The sequence below is a fragment of the Capricornis sumatraensis genome, chromosome 2 (assembly GCF_032405125.1).
Source record: "Capricornis sumatraensis isolate serow.1 chromosome 2, serow.2, whole genome shotgun sequence".
Lineage (NCBI taxonomy): Eukaryota > Metazoa > Chordata > Mammalia > Artiodactyla > Bovidae > Capricornis > Capricornis sumatraensis.
In genome coordinates, this window is record NC_091070.1 from 14,497,845 (window position 1) to 14,507,192 (window position 9,348).

A 9,348-nucleotide genomic window follows, 5' to 3' on the forward strand; every position below is an offset into this window, starting at 1 on the left:
TATCACTGCCCTTCCCAGAAATGAGATGTCGACTTCTCCCTCTTTCCTAACCAGGTGGAAGCCAGGTGGAAACCATGACCCACTGATGGTCACCCAGAGCCTCCCTTCCCATGTCTCCTCCACGTCAATTCCCTGATCATCACCACCTCTCACCTGGACACTGGGAAAGCCTTCTTAGCTGCTTGCATTGCCTTTGGCCTCTTCCAACTGCCATTCACCCCTCAAACTCCTGCCTACAAACAGACATCATCCTGAGTTTCCTGCTCAAAAACAGGCACTGTCTTTCTGCTGCCTCTAAATCAAAAGCCAAGATTCTCGGGATGGCAGTCAAGATTCCCACTGATCCTTCCGGCCCAATCTTTTATCTCATCTCTTTCTATGTACTCCTGCTTCTAGCACACCACAAGATTTACCATCTCTGGACACTCTGCCATCTCCACCCCAAATCTTTGCCCCCACAGTCCTTAATTTCTGGTTGGGCCCTCCATATCACAATGACCAAAATTCTTCCCATTCTTCAAGGCCTCGCTCAAAACCATGCTTCTTCCAAACCCCCACATTGGAATTAAGTTCTCACTCTCCCAAATGCCTTTTGCACAGCAGTTATGCGCTTCCCATGAGAAGTTCTGTGTCGTGGGTCTGGTTAACCTTTGTGTTTTTGATTAGACTGAGTGGCCTTTGTGCCCTGGGACTTTGGCTTCTGCAGGAAGGGAAGGTCATGAAATGGACGAGAGATTGCAGGTGAATCTACATTTCTCTCAATGAAACTGTATTTATGCAAGCTTGCACGTGCTTTTCAAAATAAAGCAAAACTAGAGAAAGTGCCAGGAAATAAAAGTCTTCCCTCCACTCCCCCAGCATGGGGCTACGAGTCCCAACCCCCCACACAAACTAGTTGTATCACTTCCTGGGGACTTCAGTGAAAGATGAAGGAAGACGAAAGGCCAAGGCCATGGGGAGTCCTCCGTCAGGGCTGGGGCTCAAACACCAGAGACTGCCAGTCCCAAGGCCAGCTCTGGATTCCCAAGGGCCAGTCAGGATGCCCTGCACCCCTGTGGGGGTCCAAGGTCTGGGGAAAGAGAGGTGCCCCGGTGTGGCTTGTGTGGGTTGGGACGGGGTCTGGGGGCAATATCTGAATGCTCCCAGCAAGGCTCTTGAACGGTGGACGTGGAGACACACGATGGAAGACGCTCTGAGAGCCTTGGCAAAGAACCAAATGAGCAGGTCCAGGCGGACCCCTGTGCAGTGGCCTCTGAGGAGCAGTTAGGCAGCCCCCTAAGGAGGCATCCCAGGCAAGGCTGGACCCTGGAGGAGGGGGTCAAAGGACGAGAAGGGCAAGCTGGATGGGAGCTATTTAGGGAGCACCCAGGAACATAGAGGGCTCTGAGATGGAGACAGAGCTGTGTGCGCACAAGTAAGTGTGTACACATATATGTGTTCATGCAGTAGAGACAGAGAGCTCTGAGAAGAGTCAGGGACTGGTGGGGATGAGGCAATCAGGAGATGACAGGCCTGGGGGTCTCTCTCCTTGCCGAGGGTTTCTGACACTCAAGAGATCCAGAGATGCGGTGGGTGAGGGGTTACCCCTCCAGAGTGGGCACAGAGGCTGGGAGACAAGGCCTGCCCTTCTCTCCGGTGGTTTTGGTTTTTTCCATCTCGGCAAATATGAGGAATGACGTTCACAGGAGAAAAGCAAACAGCACATGGGAAGGGCTTCTTTTTCCTCGTGTGGCCTTCATAAAAGCATTTTTACAAGCCTGTGAAAGGAGTCCTTTCCTGAGAACTGTGGCAGAGGGAAAATGGGCTGCGGGCACCCTCCAGTTCCCATTTCACCAACTGGAAAGCATCCTTTTTCCTGGGCTGGGCTTCAGTGGGCGGCCGGGAGTGGGGAGTGGAGGCTGGGGCACACAGTTCAGGCCCCAGGTCTGGTCCTGTGGGGAAGGAGACCCACCCCCCACCCTCCAGCAGATGAGGCCCCGCGGCTCAGAAAATTCAGGCACTTACTTCATGGTGATGGTGTTGAAAAACCAGGAATAGAAGCCCTGGGGGAAAAGGAGAGAAAGTGTGAGAAACCCAGCGCTGGGACGTCCAAGGCAGAGAGGCAGTATCTGGGGCTTCCTCCCCAGGCAAGGCCCGGACCGGAATCGGTGGTGAGGGGGATGTCTTTTCGGAAGTCGGGCATCCTGCGACAGGAAGTGGGGACCTGGGGGGGCCTTGGACTGGAGGGAGAGAAGGCACTCTGGGGTGGACATCAGTTGCTTTCTATTTGTCCCTCATTGCGTCCCTCTGGGAAATGCCCCTCCACCAGGCACGTGGCTCAGTGGGCTGTCCCTCAAGAAGGCTTCTGCCAGTTGACCAACAGGAGCCTGACCCAAGTGGGGCCAAACAGAATGCTCTTAAGGGAATTGATATGGCATGGCTTCCTCTGGGTTCTTGCCTCTCAGTCAACACCAGGCAGCCTGGAGGAGCTTGGTGAGTCTCTGATGCCACACGCAGCAGTCTGCCTGAGGAAAAAGCCCAGTCAGACGAAGAAGGACCAGAGAGGGATCCTGGTGGCAATGCTGGACTTCCTGGGTCCAACTGGGCCTGAAACAGACACTTGTCCTAATTTCTCCACACTCAAGCCACACATCACCCTTTTGTTACAGTAGTAAGCTAGAGCTGGTTTCTTCTTCTGCACCTGAGAGTCCTGCCAATTATGCCTTTCTCTCCAGTCTTGCTGTCTGGAGTTCCTGGGTGACTGGAAAAGGTGGCCTTGGCCAGAGACAGGGGGAAGCCTGGAGAGGGCGTCAGCTTAGGAGCTGTGTGCTAAGGTGGGTAGAGGGCCATGGCTCTAAAAGCCGCCAGTTGTGGCAGCTGGTTAAGTTGCTCTGATGCGTGCTTGCTTCTGAGATTCTGGAGGGCTTGGCAAAACCTCAGAAAAGGCTGCAGTTCCTGACGGACCCCATTTGGGTCACGAGCACACATCAGTAAACTGGGCAGCCCCCCTCTCAGCTGAACCACGTGCATTAGGGAACAGGTATTTGAAATGAGGTGCTGGAGAAGACTCTTGAGAGTCCCTTGGACTGCAAGGAGATCAAACCAGTCAATCTGAAAGGAAATCAACCCTGAATATTCATTGAAAGGACTGTTGCTGAAGCTGAAGCTCCAATACTTTGGCCCCCTGATGCGAAGAGCTGACTCTTTAGAAAGGTCCCTGATGCTGGGAAAGACTGAAGGTGGGAGGAGAAGGGGGCGACAGAGGATGAGATGGTTGGATGGCATCACCAACTGGATGGACGTGAGTTTGAGCAAGCTCCGGGAGTTGGTGATGTACGGGGAAGCCTGGCGTGCTGCAGTCCATGGGGTCACAAAGAGTCGGACACGACTGAGCGACTAACAACAAAAGGAAGCAAGGAGAGGCTGGTAAACACGAAATAAAAGGAAGTTCCTCGCTACCTTCGGTGTAAGGCCCACCTTTCAGGCCTCCTCACTGTGCTGGGTGGGTTGACAGCGGGAATGCCTGTCGGGGGAATCATTCCGCTAGCTATGACCTAGGGAACTAAAACAGGGATAAAAGCCTGGCTATGAGGCAGAGCAATGAAGGGACAGGGTACGGAGAAGGCAGTGGCGACTGGGCAAGTCCCAGGCAGGGGGTGAATTGCTAGACAAGACTGGGCTTGACTCTCAAGACTGGCCACCCCTCCCCGCATGGAGAGCCTTTCCCCACCACCCACCGCTGGGCCAACTCGCGGTTCACTAAGACAGCAGGCAGGTTTGCTGACAGGCCCTAGTGGTTACGTGGAGCGGAGGACCACCAGTGAAAGGGCAGAGGTCGTGAGTAGAAGTGTGGTCTATACACTCGTGCAGAGTGCATGGACACAGATGTGTAAGTGACCATGTGTGGATCCGTTCTCTCTTTCTCTCTCTCTCTCTCATACACACACACTTCCCTGCATACACACCACAGCTCTGAAAGGCATAAACTATTCTTAAAACTTCACAGCTGAACAGCAGGCCTGAGAAGCAGACGTATCTTCTCTCTTCTCCCCACCCTGAGGAAATGGTCACAGGCTCCCAGGAGCCAGCTCAGCTGGCAAGACTGAGTGACGGTGGTCAGTCCACCCACCTCGGTGGCCCCATCCTCCCCGACCCTGCCACGCCTGTCTCAACTTGCTCACGGCACTATTGGGAGACCGGCTGGCTTCACTCATGCTGCTCAGCCAGGCTAGGGGCTCGCCGCCTGCCTGGGACCCCTCACCACACTCTCCCTCTGTGTGTAATTTCTACCCTCATCTGTTTGACTGCCCCACTGCTGCCATAATGATTTATCTTCTAGATATTTTTAAAATAAAATGTCACTGTGCAGAAAAAAAAAAAACTACAAAGGCAAAGTGATGTTTCCAAAGGTAAATCTGAGAATCACCTTGCAAGGTAGGTGTGACCTCATTCGACAGAGGAAACCTCCAAGACACGAACTGTCTGAGGCTCCTGGCCTGGCCTGGGGCAGGTCTTGGCAAGGAAAGGAACTGGGTCTCTTGGAGGGATGAAAATGGAAGGAATAGGGTTCTACCTACTCCCTGCCTCCAGCAAATGTGTATCAGATGCTAATGACATGACAGGGTGGACCGGGTGCTGGGACAATGGTAAGTGAGACCAGAACGACACCGGTCTCGAGGAGGGAAGTGGGCACACTTGACTGATTGTAGGACGGGGAATCCTCACAGTCTGGGCTAAGAGCACTGAAGACAAGGAGTGCATTTTCTATGAGGCTATAACAAGAGATTGGGATCCAGGGGAGCGGACAAGGATCCCGGGAAAGTGGTGCTTGAGCTGAAATCTGAACAGAGGGTGGGTGTGTTAGCCAGAGAGGGGCCGGTGGGCAGTGGGGAGGGGGAGAGCAGGTGACAGGCGTGGGGTGAGGAGGGCCAGAAAGACGGCCAGTGTGGTGGAGGGTGGGGCGGTCGGGAGGGAAAAGAGAGACGGGACAGGTGGGCAAGAGGCCCAACCACAAGCCCATGGCAGTTGATTCCAAGAGCGTGAGGAAGCCATTGAAAGCTTACACAGGGGGCCCTGTGTCCCTGTTCATGGAGTTCACTCTGGATGGAGTAAGGGGCACGTGTGGCCAGAAGAGATCGGTTAGCGGCTACCGTGCTCGCCCAAGCCAAAGCCTGAGGGAGGCTGGACTGCAGGATGGCGGGAGAGGTGGAGAGAAACGAACCTGGGAAGGCGAGAGCAACACGATTAGGTAACAAGCCGGCCGTGCCAGGGGCCTGGGTGAGAGCAGCGACACGTACCTGAGTGGGTGATGGGAAGAGTCTGAGACCAGGGGTCCAGGGGCAGGTGGTTGTGGGGGGTGAAAATCACAGCATACTGGATCCGAAACGCCCTTACAATATTTTGAAGGCCACTGGACAAATGGGGCCAGAGCTCAGAGGAAGTTTAGCTGGAGACAGGAATTTAGGAGGGATCCATGTAGAACTGGGGGCTTCCCTAATAGCCCAGTTGGGAAAGACTCCACGTACAATGCAGGAGACCCCAGTTCGATTCCTGGGTCGGGAAGATCTGCTGGAGAAGGGATAGGCTACCCACTCCAGTATTCTGGCCTGGAGAATTCCATGGACTGTATAGTCCACGGGGTTGCAAAGAGTCGGACCGATTGAGCAACTTTCACTTTCGTGTAGAACTGAAGTCGTGAGTGAGTATGGATGACAGGCCTGGGGCTGGGGAAGTCTCCCGGCCTGGAGGCGGCACCGACAGAGGGAAATCCCAGAGAGCAGGATGCCGCGGAGGCAGCCGGAAGTGCTTTCCTCTGTTCAAGAAGGGAAGGCGGCTCTGAGAGATGAGATGAGAACCGAGGAGCGGCCACTGGGTTTCGTGACGTGGGGCTGTGGGTGACCCTGGGGCTGTCTGGGTGGGAGCCACGGGTGGGAGGGAGGTGAGCAGTGGAGGTGGCAAGCCAGACCTCTCTTCCGAGTTCCGCTCAAGAGCACCCAGCCCTGAGCGCCACGCAGAGCACGTTAGCTCCGCCCCGTCGCGTGGCGGGCCCCCTTGCTGCCGTTATGCTCTGGGCCCTAACCACCACCATTCTCTTGCGCCCTAGGAGGCAGCTGGGGTCAAGTCTCTGTGTTTCCGCGGGGGAAACAGGCTTGGCAAGGTTGAGGCGTTTGTCCGAGGTCAGGCTGCCCGAGCGCGTGCTGTGGCCCCTGCCGGCGAGCCGGCGCGTCCTGCGCGAGCCCAGGCCGCCTGTCCAGGGCCAGCGCGCCCGCCCCTGCACCATTCCCCCCGTGCCAGCGCGCCCACCCCCGCCCTCCCTGCACCAGCCCCCCAGGACCCACCTTGTCCCTGTGCTCCATCTCCAGGGAGATGTCCGAGGGGGACGTCTTCTCGCTCTGCTCCCCATAGACCAGTGAGGTCAGGCTGCCAGCCAGGAAAGAGGAGGTGGACAAGGAGAGGAGGCTCTTAGGCGCCTGCCTCGCTGTCTTGCCCACGACCGGGGTGGAGGACTGGGGCCCCTCCCGCCCAGGAGCAGACACACTAGCTCTGGGCATCTTGGGGAGTTGTAATCCAGACTGTCTGAGACCTGAGGAAAGAGTGGCCTTGGGTCCAGAGGGGGCTGCCCTCCGGAAGTCACCTCTGTGCTGGGAGGGACGAGCAGGGCGGGGGTGGTAACGAGATGCCACCTGCTGACACCTGTGCAGCTTGGGCGCTGGTCAGAGCCATGTCCTGGTCACGGCAGCACATGCCCCGAGGAAGCTGGACCCCCACCCCGGCCCCTCCTCACCTGTCATTGTGTATCAGCAGAGCCAGGCGCCCGTAGTCCCACGCGGCTTTCCGGAGGAAAGAGTAAACCAAGACAATGACCTGTGGGCCAGGAAAGGGGTAAGAGAGTTCACAGACGCCTTCCCCTCGACTCACCCCTGCATTCCCAAGAGGAAGACAGTCCCTGAGGGCCCCAGGGGCTCCCCTCTGGGTGGCCAGCTCTGTCAGGGTAGGGGTCATGCCTTTTTCAAGGCCCAGTGCCCAGCAGCATTCTGGCACAGAGTGGTTGCTCAGAGTTGGTTGAATAAAGGTGGCATATTTAGAACAATGGACGAGAGGCCTCCTTAAAGAAACCATCAAGGGGCCAGATGGGAGGCTCAAGGGCACTGGCCAAGGGGGGACCTTCGGACAAGGGTGCAAGAAAGAGAATCAGGGATCTGGCTGTACCCAAAGCCCCCTCTTCTCCAAGGTGCCCCCGCCCCGGGCCGCCCTGAGCAGGCTGCCCTTCAGATGGTTCTCGCTGCTGGGGCTGGTGGGACACAGCTACAGACAGCTGGGGCCCTTTGTATCCCTTGGGAAAGCTGGACCATGTGCCCCGGTGAGACCCATCTGGTTTGCCCTCCGCAGTGCCCAGCACTCACCACCCACAAGATGATATTGAGGAACAATACAGTAGGGATGCCCCCAAAGGGCTGCCCCTTTAGGACGGTGTTCTGAGAGTTGAAGCAGTCATCCACCGTGAAGTTCCGGGGCTTCCCCAACATGTTCAGGTTGTTCGGCAAGACAGTCATCCTGGGAGGCTCCCTGCTGGAGAGGGGTCCCCAGGTCAGACACGAGGCCCCCCTCCCCCCACACTGTGCAAGATACCGAAGCCTATCGGGGAGCTGGGAGGGCTACACTGAGCTTATAACTGGTCAAGGCAAGCTCAGCCCTCAGACGGCACGCAGGCCTGTCCTGTAGGAGACCAACTTCCTCAAACCCAGGGCCGAGATGGCAGAATAGCCCAGATACATTGGTAAACACACATCCAGTGGGCCTTCCTACTTCCACCTCTGTGATGTTTTTCTTGAACAAACCTCACAAAGGTCTCAAGGAGAAAATATTCAGTTTAGAGGATAGAACCACCACATCACGGGACACCCGTACAGGCAGGGCCATTAACGATCGTCTTTATCATCTTACGATTCTGGTCCAATTTCCAGGGAAGGCAAATCACTTCTAAGACTAAGTAATGTAAGAATGTAGAGTTCCTGGCACACCACAGGGACTTGCTATTTCACCTTGAACTTGACCAGAGAGATCAACACCCCTTCAGGGTTGTGAGCCAATACAATGAGCCTGAGACTCAGATGCGGGGTTCACAGTCAGGGGCATCTGCATTCTTCAGGCCTAGGTAAGAGCGGAAAGTGTGAGTGAAAACTGGAGGGAACCAGCAGCTGCTTGGACTTATCTGCAAAGTGGCTCCAATTTGAAATGATCACTTGTTTTGGCTCCAGACTACTACATCACACCCTAGAGATTCTTCACTTCCAGTCAAGAAAAGCAGGCTGGTTCATTCAACAAATATTTGGTGACAACTGCTTTGTGCTAGACTAATAGTAAGACAAAAAAAAAAAAAACCCCACAAAACCCTCCCTTATGGAATTCTCGTGGGGAATGACAGTTCAGGGGTGGGAGTGAGGTTAGGACTGTAAAGAGGGTGATTAGGGAAGGCCTCACAAAGTCTATGGGGTCACACAGAGTTGGACACAACTGAAGTGACTTAGCAGCAGCAGCAGCACAAAGAGGATGCCGTCTGAATAAAGACTTGAAGAGGGAGCGAAACAACCAGCTGTGCGGGAACGGCACTGCAGGCAGAGCAAAAGCCTGGGGTTGGTGGATGGAGTGGCAGGGGTGGGGTGGGGCGGTGTCGTGTGGTGGTGGAAGCTTGCCTGGAGCGAGGAAGAGTTAAGGGGCCAGTGTGGCTGGACAGGGGAGAGTGCCTGAGCAAAGGAGGGACATGAAGTGACTCATAGTTTAAAGGGGTAGAGGAGAAGGGCAAGTAGAGGGGGTCAGTTGGGAGGAATCTGTGGCAAGCCAGGCAAGAGATCTTGCTGGGAAAGATTGAAGGCAGGAAGAAAAGGGGACGACAGAGGACGAGATGGTTGGATGGCATCACCAACGTGATGGACATGAGTTTGAGTAAACTCCAGGGGCTGCTGATGGACAGGGAGGCCTGGAGTGCTGCAGTCCATGAGGTCACAAAGAGTCGGACACGACTGAGTGAACTGAATTGAATCGAGGCAAGAGATAGTGGAAGCCTGGACTGGGATGGGAGCTGTGACGGCCAGACTTTGGAAATATTTTGAAGGTGGAGCCAACCAGATTTGCTGATAGGCTGCATAAGGAGCATGAAACAGAGGAGTCCAGGATGACTAAGGCTGATGGACTAAGCAACTGGAAAACTGGAGGTGCTGTTATTGGATGGGAAAGACAGGACGTGCTGGGTGGGAAGTGCAGGGCGGGGGGACTGGGAGTTGGGTCGTGGATACGCTGGGCAGGTGGTGGGCTGTGTGTCTGCAGTGCAGAGCAGCGATTGGAGACACGACATGAGAGTGGTTAGTATGG

The 9,348-nt window shown here is 55.5% G+C and overlaps 1 protein-coding gene across 1 annotated transcript in view; it reads right to left on the reverse strand.

Annotated features, from left to right (window-relative positions):
- TMEM63C (transmembrane protein 63C) overlaps window positions 1-7,532 on the reverse strand; it is a 33,945-nt gene extending 26,413 nt beyond the window's left edge. The window contains exons 1-4 of the mRNA XM_068966411.1: window positions 7,383-7,532; window positions 6,764-6,843; window positions 6,318-6,399; window positions 2,005-2,042 (exon numbers count right to left, since the gene is read on the reverse strand). Coding sequence (XP_068822512.1) covers window positions 2,005-2,042; window positions 6,318-6,399; window positions 6,764-6,843; window positions 7,383-7,532 — 350 coding nt within the window. The remainder of the gene's footprint in view (window positions 1-2,004; window positions 2,043-6,317; window positions 6,400-6,763; window positions 6,844-7,382) is intronic.
- Between the last annotated feature and the right edge of the window lie 1,816 nt (window positions 7,533-9,348).